Source organism: Rutilus rutilus, assembly GCF_951802725.1.
Source record: "Rutilus rutilus genome assembly, chromosome: 12".
Taxonomy (NCBI): Eukaryota; Metazoa; Chordata; class Actinopteri; order Cypriniformes; family Leuciscidae; genus Rutilus; species Rutilus rutilus.
Window position 1 is genome coordinate 6955205 of NC_140217.1, and position 22177 is coordinate 6977381.

The window sequence follows — 22177 nt, forward strand, 5'->3', positions numbered from 1 at the left end:
AAACTCCGTGTTTCTCAGCGACAGCCCAGAAACCTGACTGATCTAGAGAAGATCTGTGTGGAGGAGTGGGCCAAAATCCCTCCTGCAGTGTGTGCAAACCTGGTGAAAAACTACAGGAAACGTTTGACCTCTGTAATTGCAAACAAAGGCTACTGTACCAAATATTAACATTGATTTTCTCAGGTGTTCAAATACTTATTTGCAGCTGTATCATACAAATAAATAGTTAAAAAATCATACATTGTGATTTCTGGATTTTTTTTATTTTTTTATTATGTCTCTCACAGTGGACATGCACCTACGATGACAATTTCAGACCCCTCCATGATTTCTAAGAGGGAGAACTTGCAAAATAGCAGGGTGTTCAAATACTTATTTTCCTCACTGTATGTGTGTATGTATATATATAACCCCAAACTTTTGAATGGTAGTTTAACTTCAATTTAAAGTCAAAAGTAATGTCCAACACATTTCATCATCCACAAAGTCAAAAGTTTTAATGAAGTTGTATGTGTATTTATATAAATGTGTATATACTCTGTATGTATAGTAATTAAAAGGACTACACATGGTGTTTGGAATCCTCTACATATTTTGTGTTATTTATGTTAATGATTAATTGTTCATTTGAATGACATTTAATTATGAAAATCCCTGAAAATGTACATACCAACTACTGAATGATACCATTTTTATAAATATAACATAGTGTTAGCATTGTTCTCCAATAATACCTTGTTATTACCACTATACCTCTTTATATAATAATATAGTTACCATAGTACTTTGTGGTATGTCTGTAAGTGTCTATTGCTTATTGGGTTTTCTTTTGTGCCCTGAAAATACCATGGTACATTTCCAAACGAAACATGTTACTGTAATTCCATGGTAAATTTAGCTACTTAGTTGTGAGTGTCTATGGTTTCCTGTTGTACGGATTGTGGCTATTGAATGTTATTGCACTTATTATGTGCACTGTCCAAAAATGTCTTTAATTTAGTGCTTCTGGGTACTGGATGACATTCATCTAGATGAAGTCACAGTCTTTGAGGTGCACTTTGTCTGTTTTAAAGAGATTCCCAGACTTCCTCAGTGGAGGAGGAAAGTGTAAAGCTGTGTCTTCGATGTTTACCCTGGATTTCAGTGTTTACTCTGGAGTATTGTGTAAATGGCAGCGTTTGAGGCCTTTGCTCATGCAGTGAGGTACATTGGCTGTGTTGCGCGTGAAGTGTTTGGATTGAGGTGCAATCCTTCAGCTCTCACTGGCTGTTTTGAAGAATAGAAAATGATGGTCTGGATTGATAAGTCATAAAGCATTATTAGGACAATCTGATCTGTAGCCTTTTATAAGCCTCTGATGGTTTTTATTGCACCTTATTTGCTATAATATTTCCACCTATTCAGTAATTAATGAAATTATTTGGAGATACCATCAAAACTTGCTCTGTTGGAACACCTATCATTATAAAGACATTCCATGGGCGTAATTATTGTTATGCTTTATACGAAATACAGTAAAAACAGTAATATTGTGAAATATTATTACAATTTAAAATAAATGGTTTCTATTTTAATATATTAAAGGGTTAGTTCACCCAAAAATGAAAATTCTGTCAGTAATTACTCACCCTCATGTTGTTCCAACCCCGTAAGACCTTCGTTCATCTTCGGAACACAAATTAAGATATTTTTGATTAAATCTTAAAGTTGTCTAACTCCTCCATAGGCTTCTAAGGAACCGAAACTTGCTGGCCCATAAAATGTATTAAAGACATCGTTAATATAGTCCAAGTGACTCCAGTGGCTCAATCTTAAGTTTATAAAGCGACGAGAATACTTTTTGTGCGCAAAAACAAACAAAAATAACGACTTTCTTCCACTTTTCATTTCCTTCTCTCTGGGCCTCGAGTCTTTTTGCGTAGTGTTTAAAGGGTTACTTCAGGATTTAGCATTAAGCTTTGTATTAGTAGAAAACCTGTAGTATTTTAGAATTACCATGCTTTCCACCCTCATATCCCCCTGAGACAAGACATTTATGTGTTTTTTGTCTGGAAAAAATCCTCCGATGACGCAAAAATCGTCATTTTGCGTCATCGGAGGATTTTCTGGCCAGAGGCTAAAGACTACAGGCAGTAGATGGCGTTGTTCCGCATGTTTTCAGCCCGCCCATACAGGGTGGGATCTCACTCACAGAATGTACACAGTGTCAGCTGTCTTTCTTTGGAAGCTAAGCTAGCAGGCTCTTGTTCTGTGGAGAAAGCTGAATAGTAGGAGAAAGCTGAGTAAGTAACCATCCTCCTTTTCCCGGACTTGTCCGGCGGGCGAGATCGTTTAAAATGTACGGGATTCGGCTTTTGCTTTCTGCGGTCGCTATTCCTTGTTTACATGCACACCTTTTGTTTCAATCTAACTGAATTCATTCCGATTGGTGAATTTGAATGTAGTGTTTACATGAACGCTAAACAAGTGATCGGTTGATGTGCGTTTTACCATTGCTAAGAAAAATTCCCGCTCCTCCGTGAGAGATGGGAGACCCGGCGCGTCTCAGTAATCACGCCACCGGCCTCGCGCTGTTCTCCCGCGGCCGTCAGCCTCGTCCTGCTCGCCACAGTAAACATGATGAATGAATGGCGACTGTAGAACGCAAAAGCCGAATCCCGGACATTTTGGGCTCTCTCTAAATCCCTCGCAAACTCATCACGTAGGCTAGCTTTGTTGTTTTAAACTGCGCTCCCTTACCGGTAGGCGTGGCCTCCTAAGACAGCGAAGCAGGTGCATTCTGGGAGTTGTTGTCTTTCATCCACATAAGCCAAAAATACATTTTCTGGCTTTTCTCAGTCTAGAAAGCTCCAAATTCAAAAATTTCTTCACATTTCTTCTACTTAAATGACCTATTTTAAATACACATTCATCTTCCCAGAGGTGAAGTATCCCTTTAAGCGTAGCGCGTCTGTGTTGCACGTCACCAATAGTGAGCCTACGTGGTGACGTGCAACACAGACGCGCTACGCTTAAACACTACGCAAAAAGACCCGACGCCCAGAGAGAAGGAAATGAAAAGTGGAATAAAGTCGTTATTTTTGTTTGTTTTTGCGCACAAAAAGTATTCTCGTCGCTTTATAAACTTAAGATTGAGCCACTGGAGTCACTTGGACTATATTAACGATGTCTTTAATACATTTTTTGGGCCAGCAAGTTTCGGTTCCTTAGAAGCCTATGGAGGAGTTAGACAACTCTCAGATTTAATCAAAAATATCTTAATTTGTGTTCCGAAGATGAACGAAAGTCTTACGGGGTTGGAACAACATGAGGGTGAGTAATTACTGACAGAATTTTCATTTTTGGGTGAACTAACCCTTTAAAAATGCAATTTATTCCTGTGATGGTAAAGCTGAATGTTCAGCATCATTACTCCAGTCTTCAGTGTCACATGATCCTTCAGAAATCCTTCTGATATGCTGATTTTATGCTCAAGAAACATTGGATAAATGATCAATGTACAAATGCATCAGCGTATTAGAATGACAGTTGTGCTAGATAATGGTGGTATCCAGATATGACCAGTATAGAGTAGTTTCTTCTCACCTTCTAAAGAGCAAACAGCAGACCTGGGTTCTGTCATCGTGGTCTCCTTATCGGGGTGTTACCGTTGATAACATGAGCAAAAGAGCATTTACAAGTCTCAAAAGTCTAATAGATAGTTTTTATGACTGCTGAAGAGTCAGTTGGAGCCCTTTTCCGTGATCCTGTTATCAGCAGCGCACACACGAGGCGCAATTACCGCGAGATGCACTCACAGAAATCACATTTAGAAAAACTTTTATGGTTGGAATGAGCTTGTGTTGTGGATTAATTGCCACAACTACTGTATCCTGTGTCTCTACGTTCTAGCCTTTATCGTTTATAATCTATGGTCTCTAGTAATAAAGAATGGTTAGCACTAGTGGGTGTTTGTCTGTCAGTTCTTTGGAACTTGTAATCTCAGCATAATTAGCTGTAAACATTTCTGACAAATGACAAATAGATATCCCAAATGGTGCCATTGTTGATTGAGCTCTCCTTTGTTTGCATTATTTGTTTAATCTGTCATTTATTATCCTTTCAGTGATTCAAATTGTAGGTTAAAGGCCTTTATGGCCAGTATTATCATAACCAGTTAGATAAGTGAAGGGCATTATGGGATTGTTGTTGTTTGTTGATAAAATAATGCAACAGAAAAGTTTGCCCAGTATGACTTTTTAATTAGTGGTGCTTTCATTATTATCACTGGTTCAATGACAAAAGAGTGTCATGACTTCGATTCGATAAAGCTTATTCAAATATTAACAAGCAATAAAGCAGTTTTGTTTATTGTATTATTCTATTTATTGTCACTTTCTAAGAAATAACAATAGAAGAATTTCATTGTATTAATGAGGCTTTTTTTCTCGATATCCTTCTTCATGCTGTCCTGTCTAGCTCATTAGATGTTCTGGAAGCTGTGTGTTTGCTAAATGGTTTTTCTCTTTTCATTTCAGGAAGAATCCTCAACCGGTTCTCCAAAGACATTGGCCAACTTGATTCCTTACTTCCCTGGACATTTGTGGATTTTATCCAGGTTTGCTATTGCTTAGTTTGCTTAGAAGTATTTCCTAGTAAAGTTGTGTAGTTGAGCGTCTGTTAAACACTGTAATTTGCACACTGGTAACGTGGCTATATTAGAGCACCCATCACTTGTGGCCATACGCATTATTATTCGCTCTGGTAAACCAAGTGTTGTAGTCTAACAGCATATTGTGGCTTTTCCCCTGGCAAATGACAATGTGGTCAATGCGTGGGGGACAGGCGTCACTTTATGTGCTCAGAGCGCTATTGTCTGAAGCTTGACAGACTGAGTGGAAGTACAATAGTCTTTCTTTTAAGGAGCTTTTCATTGTGTGGGGCAGCAAAATCTTTCTTGTTCTCTCTCAGGATGAGAAAACTCTGCAGTCACTTAGCCTTTCCCACAGTCCTCTCTCACTATTGGTTCCCTTTAGTGTGGTAGCAAAGTCAGCATGCATTGTTGAATACTTCCTAAAGAATAGCATACCACTGTCCTGCTTGTACTATTTCTCCAGTGTTGGTGCCTTCAAGTCGGAATGATACATACACTGGTGACACGTACACACATATTTGTACACAACTTTGTGTACACATACATACACAACTTTGACTTTGAGATCGACACGTAGTTTAAGGAACCGCAAAGGAAGTTAATATCATTTGTTTCATTTTCTTGTGCTAGTGCCAATACACTTTTTGTGTTCCTCTGTTTAGTGAAAGTGAAGATGAAAGAAACTTTTCCCAACGCATTCATTTTATTTTTAGTAAAATCACTTTTACAACAACTTGTATTGTTACAATTTCGGTATGTAAATGAACAATGTTTACTCTTTCTCTGTGTTACCTGGACCTTGAAATTCCTGTTTATTTGTCTTTAAAAGTCTGTTGGATGTTGCATAACGTGTTATTCAGCTGACTTTTGTCAGCCCCAGGGCCTTCAATGAAAACGATAGATGGTACTTCTGCATTTTTGTATCCCTGCTCATTAGACAGCCAGATCGACTGAGGCTTATTAACAAAACAGTTGTTGCAAGAGTAGGTTTTTCACCGACAATTGTATCGCACTGTGTCAACATTGTAAACAGCATTATGGTAAAAATGGAACACTATGGCAGCAGCTCTTTTACCTGTACGCGACAGCGTTTTACTTCGGCGAGGTTGAGCGGAACTGACAGAACGGCAGTGTCTTTCTGTTATTTTCCCCTGTGTTTTGCCTAAAACAGTGTTCGTTGTCATCCAGTTTGAAATGTTGACTACAAACATGGATGTTTTTCCAATTTTCTGCCACAGAGTTCTCTTCATGTTTACGAATTCACATGTCTGGAATTCAATTCCTACAACGCACTGTATCCTTCACTGGAAACTGAAAATAACTCGCTCCCACTAAATGTTTACTCTTTGAATTCTTGCACCCGGTAACACTACAAGTCGACACCATTATGATGACTAAAAGTTTGCTAAGATTTCCTACTAAAGCAAGGTGATTTTTTGACTGGTCAGGTGCAGGGTTTGAAATGAACTTTTTCACTCACCGGCCACTTTGGCTACAATGTTTTTAAGTTACCGGCCATTCAGAACTTCTACAAGACAAAAAAAAAAAGAAGAAAAACCTGATTAACTATGACAGCTTGACTCCGTGTTGGCAAAATCTGGTACATTTGATGTAATGACAACTTTTGTACAATTTTAATCTACGGGCAACATTCCTAGTTTCTGAATATTTACATTTCAAGATTCCAGAAGTTTTAAGAGCTGAACGTTGTTCAATGGTCCCACTCTTTTTAATGAATTGCAAGACTTTTCCAGTCGTTTGTGATTAACTGGATAGGAATTAAAGAACGTTTTATTCTAGCTTTATGCATTTTTGGGTAAGTTTCATAAAAAAGCAACATTTTGAGCGAAAAGCTGAGAAAAACGCATTTTTGTTAAAGACTGCATCCGGATCAGATTCAGAATGATGATAAAAAAATGGATTGCGTCCATCAACACCCCCAAAGCTTCACTGTCCTATAGCTCGTCCTGTGTCGACATTTCATTCAGTGTTAAATGAAATGTGTTCAAAGTTGATGATCACGTTATTTTACCTATGCCTCTGCTTGGATATGCTATCGCTTGTTCCTGCATCTTCTTTAACTGTGTTTTGATCTGGAGATTCAGTACTCTTTCAGAAGATGTGTAATAGCGCCCCCTACCGTATAACAGTGAAAACACGGAAAGCCGGAAAATCCAGTTAAACTACCTCACCTATCCATTTTTTACAAGGCCATGAGAATCGTGGTGGTGGTTCTAAAAATAAAAACAAAGTTTTAAGGAGGTTAATTAACATTTATTAATACTTGTTTATTAATACTTGTTTTTCTTATTTTAAGGACAACTTAGACGTTTTTGGCTCGCTGAGGCCCCCTAGTGGGCCCTGACCCCTGTATTGAGAACCACTAGTATACATATTGTATAGACTAGGGCTGTGTATTGGCAAGAATCTGGCGATACGATACATACATGGGTCACGATTCAATATATTGCAATATATTTCGATACTGTGCATAAAGGCCCGTACACACCGGGACGAATATCGGCGCGCGTTATTCGCCAGCGTTTTTCAACGCGTTTTTTGTGTTCACACCCAAGCGATTTTCGCTGACGATGAGCCGAGTAAACATGCAAATTCATTCCCTGACATTAGATGGCGCGATTGTCAAACGTTCGTGGGAAAAAGTTACAAGCCTATGTACATGAAAGACAATTAAGTAAAATGAAACTCACCATCAAGGCCCATTTGCTCTGCAATACCACTCCATAACAGTTCTCTTTTATCAAGATTTTTGTAGTCGCGTTTGTCATATAGTTCTTTATGTTCCGACACCAACGAGGCCAGCAGCTCTACATTCATCTTGCCTTGCATCTTCCTCGTCTTATTTCTTCCCAGCAGTGTAGACGCTATCTTCTTCGCCTGTATGTGTGCTCGGCAAGACCGTTTTGTGTTTGAGCGCCCCCAAGTTGTGTTTTACTGTAACTTCAGAAGCTCCAGACACGTGAGCAAAAGCGCCAATCTCATTGGTCGGATAGTTTTTGACGCGGCGCGTCAAACCAAAAAAACGAACCCGAGGCGTTTTTTTAAAAATGACGCTTTTACGCGTGGCGTTTTTCGCGTCGGTGTGCACACTCACATTGGCGCCCTTTGTTTAGTCACGAGGCGTTAAACGTCGGCGAATATCGCGCGCGAAATTCGTCCCGGTGTGAACAGGCCTTAAGGCGATATATTGGGATTTTTTTAAAGTAGGACTATAATTTAAAAAAAAGTCATGATGTTCATAAAAGTCAAAGAGGTTTACTTTAGGGAAACAATTCAGTACACAGAAAATCAAACTGCCAGTTTGGGATTGTGGTTCACAGGTTCTTAGTGAGCAAATTTTTATATGCTCAAGTAGGCCATAATAAAAGAAAATACATAGCCCCTGTCACAATACAAAACAACAACGTGAACTGGACGAAAATGAATGAAAGTGAACAAAATGAATGTGCGAATGAGGCGAATTAGCGTCTACCGCGCCGCGCTAAACGCCTCATTCGCGCCGCAGGACCTCCAGACGCGCGTAAACGCGTCTTTGCATTGACTTAACATTGAAATCACTCGCGCCAGACGCTCTATTAGCGTTTGGTGTGAACGCAGCTTCACACACTACAGCGGCAAAACTCTGCTCGGTGCCGCTGGCAACGCTGTAACGTCTCCGCTTTGGGGTGTGTCTGTTACGAGTGTGTTTAATCTAAGTTTTTTTCAACACACGGACAGTATAATCATCATGCACGCGGTTACATTTAGAAATAGACAAGCTTTGTTTCCAAATGCACCAAGCAAAGATCCTTTCAATTTTATAAACCCAGCCAATATAATAACAATAAACACATCCAAAATAAAATCTTTAACATATATATATAACAACTGCAAAGCATCTAATTTGTAAACAAAATGATTTAAGCACTAAATCCATAATAAACTCCGGCACAATTATTATATTTTTAAACTCTAAAGACAGATGTCACATCCCAAACCTCACAGCAATTGGCTGCTGACCGCGTTTTTCGCTTGATATTTGCATAAAGTCGAGAACTGCCCAACCTTTTGACGCTCTCGGACGCTCTCAACGCTTTCTCTGGTCCGCTGTCAATCCCAAAATGCACTGCTGAGCGTGAAGCTCGACTTCCATAGGAATGAATTGAAAACGCTGGCTCGCTCCTTGCCAGTGGACACGCACCGTTCGGCGAGCCTGGCGAGGACACTAGCGGTGCGTCTCAGCATAGCTATCTAGTGGTAGGTATTTAAACAACATAAACGTGAATCAGTTACCATGAATATTTTTGGACGTAAAAAAATAAAAATAAAAATCAAAATTGCGTTTTTGAAAATCGATACAGTATTGCAAAATAAAATATCGCGATACTCATGTGTATCGATTTTTTTCTTACACCCCTAGTATAGACACCCCCACTGAATGCCACTTACTAAATTAAACATGCAACATGATGAGGGCATGTGACAGCAGCAATGCATACCACAATTGTTGTAACTACATAATTTATACAGTTTCACATACTATTTTTGTGAAATAGTAGGCATACATTGTATAGTGCACACACAGTATTCTCATATTCCATACTGAACATGACAACGCTGGCATTTTGACCAAAGCGTTTTCTTTAAATAGTTTTAAAGAGGGAGATCTCACTCTGACGTTATTGTGGATCTTCTATGTGGCGAGTCCCAAAATCACGAGCACAGAAATGCTTTTGTCAGTTTGTATTCTGCCATAGTCTGTGGTCATTCCCACACTAACCTTAAATTGTTAACATGGTTGCAGGGATTATGGGTAATTTGAGTGAGATCTCACTCGGAAAGTGTCGAGTCATGCTGTCATGGCAGCCTCACTGTTTTTCTTCCGTGTTCTTTGATTAATGTTTGTGGCCAAAAAGTAGCAGCCAAAACCACAAAGTGCTTTTAATGAGCCAGCATTCAACCACCGTGACGCAGTGTTTCTACAGCTCTCTTCCCATTTGGAACACTTCATACTTTATTTTACTGTATTATAAATGAAATGTATGTTTCAATTTTTATTATGTATATCTCTCCCTTTTTCATGCTCTTATGCACTACAGGTGTTTCTTCAAATCATCGGAACCATTGCTGTGGCTTGTTCAGTCATCCCTTGGATCTTGATTCCTGTGCTGCCCCTATTGATATGCTTCCTGTTTCTACGCCGCTACTTCCTGCGGACGTCTCGAGACGTCAAGCGCATTGAATCCACTAGTAAGCATCTTCAAATGTCTTCTGTCAAATCTGAGAATAATTTCGTCTTCGGTAATGTTTCTTCGGAGCGTCTTTGTTGTGTGTCCTGTACGTTTAGTCGTTCTGATGTTGATGACCGTGTGTATTTGCGTTCCTACAGCTCGAAGTCCTGTGTTCTCTCATCTGTCTTCCTCATTGCAAGGCCTCTGGACCATTCGTGCCTTTAAAGCTGAGGAAAGGTTTCAGCTAACGTTTGATGCCCATCAAGACCTGCACTCGGGTAAGTAAAGGAGTCGGTCACTTTCAGGACTCAGATTAGCTCTTACCTTGTAAATGTGTTGTTTAAAAGGTTATGTGTACTCCTACAGAGGCCTGGTTCTTGTTCTTGGCCACTTCACGCTGGTTTGCAGTGCGCTTGGATGGAATGTGTTCTGTGTTTGTGACCATCACAGCCTTTGGATGTCTTATTCTTAAAGACAGTGAGAAATCCAGATCTAAGCATACACACTACACACTAAAACACAATCCCCGGCGTTCATGGTGGCAGTGCACTGGATCTTGAGTACTGAGACAACACAAGCTGCACAACTAGGGGGAGAAATATTATAATTATTATGCATTTCATAAATATCTAATGGGATTGACAAAAAGTAGCTGTGAAATCAAACACTTTCATTTAAATTTAAATACATAATGTTTATATAAAAAGTATCTTTGTTTCGAAAAAAAAATACGTTTTTAATATTGATAATAATAATAATAAAAAAATCTTGAGCATCAAATCAGCATATTAGAATGATTTCTGAAGGATCATGTGACACTGAAGACTGGAGTAATGATGCTGACAATCCAGCTTTGCATCTTTGAAATATTATTAAAATGTAAAATAACAGTTTTTATTGTATTTTTGATTGCGTTCATACATTTATTCTATACGAAGTGAAAATGTTATGTATAAGAATGAATGGTCTTTGATGGTCATATAGCCTCAAATCACCAACTTTCATTGAAAATAAATTGGTAATTGATGTTTCAAATCATTATCAGTGGAAACATCTTTTTTTTCCTAGGATTAATGTTAATCGGTTCAAGCTCATGCGTTTACATTAGGGGTGTAACGATACCCTCATGTCACGATTCGATACATATCACAATACTGAACTCACGATGCGATATTATTGCGATACTCCAAGACATATGATAAAAGGTTAACAAAAAATGTACTGTTTATTAAACTGATATTACATTGTGTGTATAAATGAATATTCTTGGACTTGGTGCTGAAACCCAAAGCACAGGACAATAGAGACACCAGAATAAAAATTTTCATGATACAGTTATTTTAGACGAATATGTTTCTCTGTCACTGACTAGATACATTTAAAATAATGTAGGCCACTTTTTTACACAGATATTCCCCTATTGCATTATTATACATTATATTCAACATTATATATAATATTTTAATGTAGTACTGATACTAAAACTCTGAAAACTTGAATTTTTTCTTACATAGTAATTTTTATTTTGGGTGAACTATTCACGATACATATTGTCGCATTTTTGTATTGCGATATATTGTGACACGATACATTGTTACACCCCTAGTTTACATGGTACCCAACTGTACCAGCTGAATCTCTTCTTTTTTTTTTTGACCAGTTTGTGAATGAAGTGTTGATCATGTCTGACTCTCGCAGGTATGAGGGCGGGAGATGTGGGATTGGCCTTGTCTTATGCACTCACCCTAATGGGAATGTTCCAGTGGGGCGTTAGACAGAGTGCCGAGGTGGAGAACATGGTAAGAACCTTGAAATATTTGAATTTACTGAAATATCCATTTCATGAAACTGCCTCAAACTTTTGGTTAATCAAATAATCCTCCTGAACTACTGTTCATAATTGTTTTTATTATTATATAAATTACTTTTAAGAAACTCTCAATTATGGTCAATTGAAATACTGTTCTTATAGGAGTATTGCATTGTTAGCTTAGCAACATGAGAACATCAAACTCATCAATTGGGAGTGCTATTTCTGTAATGTGCATGCAAGTTGCTTTCTATATGGTGCATTTCAACTCGGTTATGAAGTACCTTGCGGGTTGATTCTGATGGTAAGAATGCTGTCTATGGCTCTGTTTACACCTGGTATTAAGATGTGTTTTGGTCGATCGGAGCACAAGTAGACGAGGGAGACACATACCCATTTACACCTGGTGTTTTAATCGGTCTCTTTTTTCCAAACTTTTAACCACTTCTGTCCTGATTTCTACGTGCGGGTAAATGGATGGGTTTTTTCAGATCTTTTGATCTAAAAGACAAAACAAGCTTGTGCAATTTACAAATGAATGCACCGAAGACGTCGGAAAAATATTGTTATATCAAATATTGTTGTGGACAATGAGGAGCCTTGAAGTCATAATGGTTGAGATCCACTGACGTAAACCTCTCATTGTGTCTGTGTGTGGGCATATTTACATAAATTGATCTGCTTTCTGAATGATGTGTCCTTCTAGATGACGTCAGTGGAGAGAGTGTTAGAGTACACAGAGCTAGAAAGTGAAGCACCTTGGGAAACCCAAAAACGCCCCCCTCCCGAATGGCCACATCGGGGCCTTATAACCTTCGACAAGGTCAACTTCTCTTACAGTTCTGATGGACCCGTCATCCTCAAAAACATCTCCGCCATGTTCAGACCTAGAGAGAAGGTGAGTCCAGCACCAGCTCCAGATCATCATACGAGTCTGTCAGGACATTCGCACTGATGTTTGCTGCTCTGCATTGATCAGGTTGGAATCGTTGGACGGACCGGTGCAGGGAAAAGTTCCCTGATTTCAGCACTGTTCCGTCTGATGGAGCCAGATGGTAAAATCTTCGTGGACGGAGTGTTGACCTCAGAGATCGGCCTGCACGACCTCCGTCAGAAGATGTCAATCATCCCGCAGGATCCCGTACTGTTCACAGGAACCATGAGGAAGAACCTAGACCCCTTCGGCCAGCACTCAGACCTTGACTTGTGGAACTCTCTGGAAGAGGTGAACATGCACACACTCGCTGTAATGGGATGACATAATTTTTGTAGGGCAAAACCCGAAAACGAGTTTACATTTTAGCACTTCCGATTCCATCGCTCTGAAGTCAGTGGGGTTTTTGAATGTGTTTTTGTTTTGTTTTTTTGGCTAAATGGGACTGCAGAGGTTATCAGGAACATTAAAAATAATCACATCGGATTGAACAGGAAAACTACAGCCTCATCGTGTTTATAATTGCACTCTTTTAACCTATTCTAACTCAAACTTTTTTAGGGAAACTAAACTGTAAAAAAAACAGTTGCTTCCTTAAATTTAAGTACACTCAACTTGGTGTTTAAGTAATTTCAACTTAAATTACATTAAACATCAAATTGCTTAACTTTTGATGAGTTAAAGCAATGTAAACACACATGGTGTCATAACTTGTTACTTTTTTTTTTTTTTTTAATAAAGACTGAAAGAGTTGTCCGAAGCTTAATGGTGCTGACATTGAAGTCAAGCAATCGTGGTGTAGTTCGCCTATAGCCTACGTTTAGCTTTTTACTCCTGCCGATTGTATTTAGGCTTCAAAATTCATAAAAGGTGTGTACATTTGTGAGGATTATCATGATACACAACATGTGTACGAACCCTTAACTTTTGTTGGTCATAGAGCTTATTTCCTGCAATAATCCAAAAGCCAATGGAAAAATCATTTTGGGTTTTTGTGGCCTGAGAGGTTTTTAGCTGGTTTTTACATAGATTTTTGAGTGGAACGACCCAAGATTGTTCTTTTGTAACGGGCCCATAGATCCATTTTCCAGGGTGACCTTTTACCCCAGCAGATTTACATTAATTATTAATTACTTATTACATTAATAAGTGATCTCTGACTTATGACATATGCGGTGTGCTCAAAGGTCCAGCTGAAGGCTGCTGTGGAGGAGTTGCCTGGTAAGCTCGAGACAGAACTGGCTGAGTCAGGATCAAACTTCAGCGTGGGCCAACGGCAACTCGTCTGTCTAGCTAGAGCCATTCTGAGGAAGAACCGTATTCTCATCATCGATGAGGCCACTGCAAATGTGGACCCTCGGTGAGTCCTTTATTTGCTTACCTGAGATTGTTGAAGGTCCTTTATAATCTATAGCTATAGCTTTAAATGTACGTCATGTGCTCTACAGGACAGACGAGCTGATCCAGAAAACCATCCGGGAAAAGTTCAAGGAATGCACCGTCCTCACCATCGCACACAGACTCAACACTATCATAGACAGTGACCGCATCCTGGTGAGTGCAGAGATGGAGAGCTCTATCACAATGCATTCAATCCATTATGACCTAGAAGAAGAATAAAAGATAAAAAAAATGCATAGTTTTAGTACAGAAAACAATATTCTAAATGAGCCAAGGCTATCAAAATACATGTAATTCTTTTTTTTTTTTGACACACAAAAAAAAAGTTTACACCTTTTACAGTAGAGTCCATTTTATTCAAAAAAATAGTCTTTACATATGATGTAATGCAAACTTTTGTTTTTTGTTCGATTTGCCTCAAGTACTTAAAAATATATATATATTTAACTCATTGGTGCTGAATTTTGTTGATAAACATAAACAGTCATGCCATTGATGAACAGTTACAGCATGAAAAATGTATCATCTTTTATCTGAAAGTGAAAGATTATCCCCAAAAATAAATATTTTTAATTTGGAAAATATTGCAGATTAATATGAATGTTGTTTTGTTAGAAAATGAATATGTAGGTTTCATAAATTTGGATAGTTTTTGAGCAGTCAATTTGAGCAGTTAATGTTGAGAATTCTGAGAAATTTTATCAGTGTTTTTTCTGTATTGCTTAATTACAAGAATTAAAAAAAAAGGGGTAAAGGTAGTAATAACGTGGTAATAACTAACATTCACAACTGATTTTTTGTGCATTCACTTATTAATGAGAAGTTATTATTCAGAGGCAGTATGGTTTCAGTTGAAAAATATTAAGTTATGAAAATCAAATGCAGATTTTTAATGCATTATGAGGGTTAAAGAAATAGTGAAAAATAATTTCTCACCTTCATATCTTTCTAAACCTGCATGGTTCTTACATGAAATTTATGTTTTCATCCTGCTTTTTTCCATGCTACATAAGTGTTTATTGGGACCTACAGTATATAACCAGGAGCCATCAAGCTTATATTACTTTACAGTATTTTTATGTACAGTTTTAAGTCTTACAAGCATTAAATGCACACATCACACTAGCATGTTCTTCGTTTTGAGTTGGACATGATGAAAGTAGTCACTTGAGTCAATAGACCAACTCATGACTGATCTTTGAGTCTTTTTTCTTTGGTTCATTAAAAAGAACCAGATCATAAGTCATTCATTCATGAATCGGACTACAGTTACTGGATCCTAATGTCACAAATCATTTGGTTCCAGTATTTATTTATTTATTTATTTTCAATGGAAAAAGTACCGGTTCTCAATCCTAAAAGGAAAGCATAAAAAACCGAGATGTTTATTTTTCTCTCAGGTTCTGGATGCGGGTCGGATCCACGAGTATGACGCCCCCCACGTTCTCCTACAGAACCAGAACGGGATCTTGTACAAGATGGTGCAGCAGACGGGAAAGGCAGAGGCATCCTCGCTCCTCCAGACCGCCAAACAGGTGAGCAGATCACCGGATGTCCACAGGAGCGCATCAGTTTAACACCGATGTGAAGTCGCCCGTCCATGTCGCCCTGTCCCATCGCCAAATATGTGCCACATGTACCTGTGCCAGAAACCCACAATACGCCGTGTTTCAAAGAGCCCAGGCCTTTGTGCTGTCAGTCAGTATTAGTTTCCCCCTCCTCAGCGGCATGTTGTTCCCTCTTCGGATCGGGTTCCTCTCCGCCTCGTTCAGCCGGTGAGCTCATTCTCTGTGCCGGCCCCTCTGGAGCTGACCGCCGGGGCTTTCAAGCACACATCTACCTGATATTAGACCACTCCGCCTTTGTGCGCTCTGAATGCCGGCTCAATTGAGAGTATATCTGATAGTGTGGCCAACTGTTTGTCGGCCATGCTTTGTGTTGTTGGGACTTTTCTCGGTGTATCTGCGGGGGGTGTGGGTCGGAACACCAGGTGCTTTTTCTTCTTTTTGTCTTTACGCTCATTGTTAGCCATGGGTGCTTTTAAATACAATGAGAGGTTTTGATTACTGCATAATAATGATATTAAATAAGGGGGGATTTTTACTTCCATTCAGCCTCTTGTGTTCCGTCCCCTGTGTTTAGGAAAGCATTGTCAGGGAAGGTTTGGGAAAAGAGTGACGCCTTTCATCCCTTTCCAGGTCTCATTAAAAGGTCATATACACAGTGCTGGGTAGATTACTTACAAATTGTAGTGCGTTGCAGATTGAAAGTGGCATGATGAAAATTGTAGTTAGTAACGTAATCGGTTACATTACACATTTTTGGTCATGTATTCTGACTACTTTTAGATTATTTTGGATTAGTGCTGTCAAATCGATGTAATCACGATTAACCGCATCTAACGAAAAGTTTTTGTTTACGTAATATATGTATGTGCGTGTGATAGATAGATAGATAGATAGATAGATAGATAGATAGATAGATAGATAGATAGATAGATAGATAGATAGATAGATAGATAGATAGGTCCCTGTTTACTAAACGCATAAAAATATTTGATATTTAAACAAAAACTTTTATGTTAGATGCAATTAATCGATTTGACGTCTCTACTTTTGACCCAACTCATATATCAAATTGATTTAAATAGGACAATTTTAATGATACCATATTGATATAAAAATGTGAAGAAAAAGAAAATATATTCCACAATAGTATATTTCTATAGTTTGTGAAGTCCAGGGGGTTAGTGAGCTCATGGAAGTTAATAATTAAATCATAAAAATGTACATAAAAAAAGTAAATAAATAAAAACAAATCAACACATATTAAAAAATATTAAAGGTGCCCTTGCATGGATTATTTTATTATTTCAGAATGTTTCCTGGGGTGCCCTTATAATGTTAGTATGTTTTTTAGATAAAAATTTGTTATAATTTAGAAATAAAAGGCATTTTTCCTAGCCTGATTTTAGCCTCTGATTTGAACGCTCTGTTTGAAGGGGCGTGTCTGTGTGAGACTTCAGTGTAAACGCCCACTGCTGTGATTGGCTGCTGTGAGACTTCAGTGTAAACGCCCACTGCTGTGATTGGCTGCTGTGAGACTTCAGTGTAAGCCTGTTGATCACGTGAATGAAGATCTTATCATTGCAACGCAGTTTCTGCACTCTCACTAATGATTTCACCAATGCAAACATGATGTACGTACAGTAAGAGCTTTGTTGTGCAGCGTAACAGCGTCATTGATTTCATGACGAGTTTTGGCAAGTGTCCAGATAAACTCGCGCTGTGTGATTGACAGCTTGGGCGATTGGAAAGGGATTGTTCTTTGATCGCTATCTGTATATTAATCACAGTTTAAGTAAGATTATTTTCATCCTACTAAGAGAAACGACGTGAAGTTGATCGTTTAGTCACTGGCTTGATTTACTGATGCATAAACAGTACTGAACGACTTTGAGAAAGATTATCTGTCTGAACTTGAACAATTACACATCAGACATTCCCATAACCCACTGGTTCTTCAGAGGCTCGGATGAAGGAACTAAAAAAATACCTTTGTGTTCATTTGTACACCCAAACACTGAGCAACTGCCATGCTTCGCTCGTTTGCAAGCCATGATGTCTCTCGAAGAAAAATGATTCGGACGATGATTCGGCTGCGCACTTCCGCCTGGCCTTGAACATGGGCTGGCATATGCACATTTTTGGAGGCGTACATATTAATGATCCCGACTGTTGCGTCACAGTCGGTGTTATGTGGAGATTCGCCTATTTTTCAGGGGTTTTTTTTCAAAAACGAGATTTAAATAAGAAGGAGAAAACAATGGTGTTTGAGACTCACTGTATGTCATGTCCATGTACTGAACTCTTGTTATTTAACTATGCCAAGATAAATTCAATTTCAAATTCTAGGGCACCTTTTAAACATTTTATTTGTTCACCTGCATGTGAGCATTAATCGACATCAGAGAACCGTGAATATGTGGATGTGTTAAATTATTTACTTGAATATATTAGGTGAAAAGGAGTGACATTTTTTGGGAATAATAGCATTACATGTTAATATGCCATGATTTTGTGCATTTTAATGTGTTAGAAAGAGAAAAGCCTTCCAAAGACATAGTGAGTCATTTAACCATGTATAACTGAAGAATAACTCAAATAATAATTTAAATATGTTCATCAGAGTTTGATCAGATATGCAACAGAGGAAACGCTCCTTAAATGTGGAATGATGGAATGTGGAATGTTCCCTCTCTGAACTAGTGGCTTGTGTGTGCAATTCAACAAATCGAGAAGACTTTACCAACATATATACCGTATTTTCCGCACTATAAGGCGCACCGGATTATAAGGCGCACCTTCAATGAATGGCCTATTTTAGAACTGTTTTCATATATAGGGCGCACCGGATTATAAGGCGCATATAGAATAGAAGATACTGCAGTCAAACGTTTGACTGGGTTTGCGTTATGCAGTGGTCACCAACCTTTTCAAGCCTAAGATCACATCCAAAGTCCAAATGTAAACCAAGATACCTTGTTTATACTCGACGCGTCCGCATGAGCGCGAAGTTAATAAAAAAAATAATATCCGTCTGCTCGGGCAGATTCGGCTTAACAGCGCGCGCGCCTCTGAATCCGAAGATGCATGACTTTGAGCCGAATCTGCCCGAGCAGACGGATATTAGTAGTACATCTCATCACACCGGCACCCAGTTTGCGCGTCTAAATCAGTTGTATGGTCTGGTGTTCAGTCTAAAACAAAACAGTTGCGTCAAGTATAAATGCGTCTGTTTGGGGAGTTGCGCGCGCAGTCAGCGGAGGCTCGCGCTCCGGTGTCAGGCGAAAGTATAAACAAGGTTTAAGTCAGCGGTTGTTTAACAGACGTTAACATAAGGCGCCAGATCCATATATATATAAGGCGCTCCGGATTATAAGGCGCACTGTCGTTTTTTGAAAAAATTAAAGGCTTTTAAGTGCGCCTTATAGTGCGGAAAATACGGTATATGTGATGAGCTTTTTTAAAAAGAAAAATTGAAAAGATAAAAAAGAATCAATAAAAATGTTACTGGATTATATTCCGGTTTAAAATTCCCTTAAACTACAAGTACTTAATTTTTGTAATCTGATTATGTAATCCAGATTACATGTTAATCGGTTACTACCCAGCACTGCATATACGTCACACTAACCGCGCTCTATCTCTTTTGGTTTACAGGCCTACATGAACCGCAGTCCGGCCCACCAGCTCAACGGTTTCGCCACCACTGGAGACGGCAGCTTGATTATCTTCGAGACTGCCCTATAACAGCCTGGAAGAGTGGATGATGTACACGGGGCACGGCTATCCCAGCATCCTCGGCTTCTGCTGAAGGCAACAGCCACAAAGTTCTGCCTCCCTCGCCCAAGACACCTGGCTGAGCGGAGCAGGAGACGCGTACACACGCCAACATCTCCAGAGAGGACAGGCTGCAGTCACACACGAGAGGAAGACCCAGTTCAACTCTACACCAGCGCTCTGATTTCTCCAGCGTGATAGCACTTGGTTGTGCACTGTATATTATGATTATGAATATGTGCCTTAATGTATAAGTATAGTACAGGACTGCTATGGGCCAAAGAGATTTCTTGCCTTTGCTCAAATGAAACACTATGCTATGATCTAGACTGATTTAGTTTTACCGGTGCCTTTACACTCCATGATCCTTAAAAAGCTGCTGATTCTGACGACACGATAAGGCCTTCTGAATGTTAAGACAACTCTGTACTGAGAGGGCTCTTGAAAGTAGTCAAGTTTAAAAACAGCATCTGTTTCATTATTATTATTATTATTATGACACTCCATTTGCCTTAATCAAAAACAATAAACACTTTGTAGAGACAGCTTAGAGATAAACATATTTGCTGGAAAACAATCTATCTGAAAATGTGTTTTTTTTATATAGAATATAAAGACAGTTCTTGTGCTGGACTTTTACTTTTTTGTTAAATATATCCTTTAAATGTAATGCTGTCCTTGATTCTTTTGAACTTTTAAAAAAATACTTTTATTTTTATAATTTTTTTTGTGAATGTGGAACTTTGAGAATGAAAGTGATGTTGAGTGGCAGTGAGTTGAAGAATCACTGTTTACTGTTCAAAAGTTGCAGTTATGTTCACATTTGTGTTTGAAATTGTCATATCAGATTCTTGTATTTGGATTAAACACTTGGTATTACACAAAACATGCTTTTTGTATTCATTCCTCAATCATTTTCTTACATTGATGTTTGTGTTTTGATGGGTATTTGTATTTATTTGTTTTGTTTTGGGATCATGCTAACCAGTCAAAAACATGTAGCTTGAACTGCACTAGTAGTATGAATACAGCTTTTTAGGGAATATACGTACGGATCAGGGGCAGTGCTGGGTGGATTACTTACAGAACGTAGTCCATTACTGAATACAAATGACATGATAAAAATAGTTGTTAGTAATGTAATCTATTACATTACACATTTTAGGTAATATAATCTGCACTGTAAAAAATGATCAGTTGTGGAAAAAAGTGAGGAAACCCATTGCATTAAAATTAAGTAAAAACATGCATAATTGTAAAATAAGTTATGTGGAATTGTCAAGTTCACATCACTTAACATGGTTTGTTGCCCTTAAATTAAGTCAACTGATAACTTTTCACAGTGTGACTACTTTTTGATTGCTTTGGACTAGCTTTTTTTATAACATTGATTTGAATAATATAATCTTGTACCATATACAATAAAATATAAAGAGAAATCATTTTTTATTATTTTGTTTATTATCAACAACATGAAGTGCATTAAACATTACATCATGTCAGAGGTTTCCTAGCTAGGGTGTGGGAAGGAACTTCTGGGGGTTCATACATTTATGAAAAGTTAATGATTAAATAATAAAAAAAGTTAAATTATAAGAAATAAATCATTTGAAAATGAAAACAATCCAAATAAATTACAGCGGCCGGTGTGTTTGTTCAATTCCATACAACTTTTGAGAAAGGAACATTTAAAAGATAAAAAAGAAGAATTTGGGGGAATCAATGAATTCTGAGTGATGTTGTGAATATCAATCATGTAGCTAATCAATGTAATCTGATTTATTTTTATTTTATTTTTTAAATAATGTGATCTAATTACAAGTTTTGGAATATGATTACGCAATCCAGATTACATATAAACATGTACTTGCCTAGCACTGGTCAGGGGCTTGATACATTGCATTCGTTTTTACTGCATTTTTTTATTTTTTATTAATCACAGTAGAACGACAACACTGATAATCATCACGTCGTACCGCACAGAGTTATCCTAACCTTCATTTCCATATGGGTTGATTACAACTGGGAATCCCCCTGTATCCCAATAACCCGGAGAAGAAAAACGTTGTCACTTTACATCCCGCCCCATAACGTCTTTAAGATTTGGTGCCGCAGGTGACAGCAGGTATTTGTTTACAGTCTGTCATCCGTGTCTCATGGTGTTTTGAGACTAAGTTATGTTAGGGCATAAAAGAATTAACCTGAAGGCAAAATCCTGGATTGACTGAGAACAAGAGGCAATGTGTTAGGCGAGCAGGCATCGAATCACAGCCTCTTGTCCCCGACATTTGTGGCTTTGTCTGTAATCGTAACCATCATCTCTGGAGAGTAAGCGATACTGTAGGCCTTTCTCCTCCTGGATGGACAAACAAAAGTGTGGGATCTTTGCAGTAGACGATCCTATTGTGTTCAGTTCAAAGGTGTGCACAAGAAGGAATGCGTGCCTTTACCTTTCCATTGAAACGGCACTTTCAATACACTCTCGTAATGCGCAAAAATTGGGAGAAGATGTGAAAGGATAGCCAGATCCATTATAATGGGAGATATGTGGTATGCTTCCCTTACAGCGATGATCTCATGGCAAAGCTGAACACACACACACACACACACACACACACTCTCTCTCTCTTAAACATGTTGATAAGTAGGCCAGAGTTACTTTAATTTTGTGCATTATCTTGCAATTTAGATGCCTGTCCTTGGTTTTAATCATTTGAAGTGAAGATTCTTAAATTATTTGACATGCACCGTCAATCAAAACGATTTTCACAGGATTCATTTTGCGTTTAAGCTTTTGAATGATACCTAATTTATGATAATTACTAT

General features: G+C 38.4%; 1 protein-coding gene across 1 annotated transcript in view; it reads left to right on the plus strand.

The window, feature by feature from the left end:
* abcc4 (ATP binding cassette subfamily C member 4 (PEL blood group)) overlaps positions 1-20234 on the plus strand; it is a 53304-nt gene extending 33070 nt beyond the window's left edge. Inside the window, exons 20-30 of the mRNA XM_084426677.1 lie at positions 4518-4597; positions 9733-9883; positions 10023-10142; positions 10231-10341; positions 11563-11663; positions 12381-12572; positions 12654-12899; positions 13796-13968; positions 14057-14162; positions 15410-15544; positions 19232-20234. Coding sequence (XP_084282803.1) covers positions 4518-4597; positions 9733-9883; positions 10023-10142; positions 10231-10341; positions 11563-11663; positions 12381-12572; positions 12654-12899; positions 13796-13968; positions 14057-14162; positions 15410-15544; positions 19232-19321 — 1505 coding nt within the window. The 3' untranslated portion in view covers positions 19322-20234. The remainder of the gene's footprint in view (positions 1-4517; positions 4598-9732; positions 9884-10022; positions 10143-10230; positions 10342-11562; positions 11664-12380; positions 12573-12653; positions 12900-13795; positions 13969-14056; positions 14163-15409; positions 15545-19231) is intronic.
* Positions 20235-22177: the final 1943 nt, after the last annotated feature.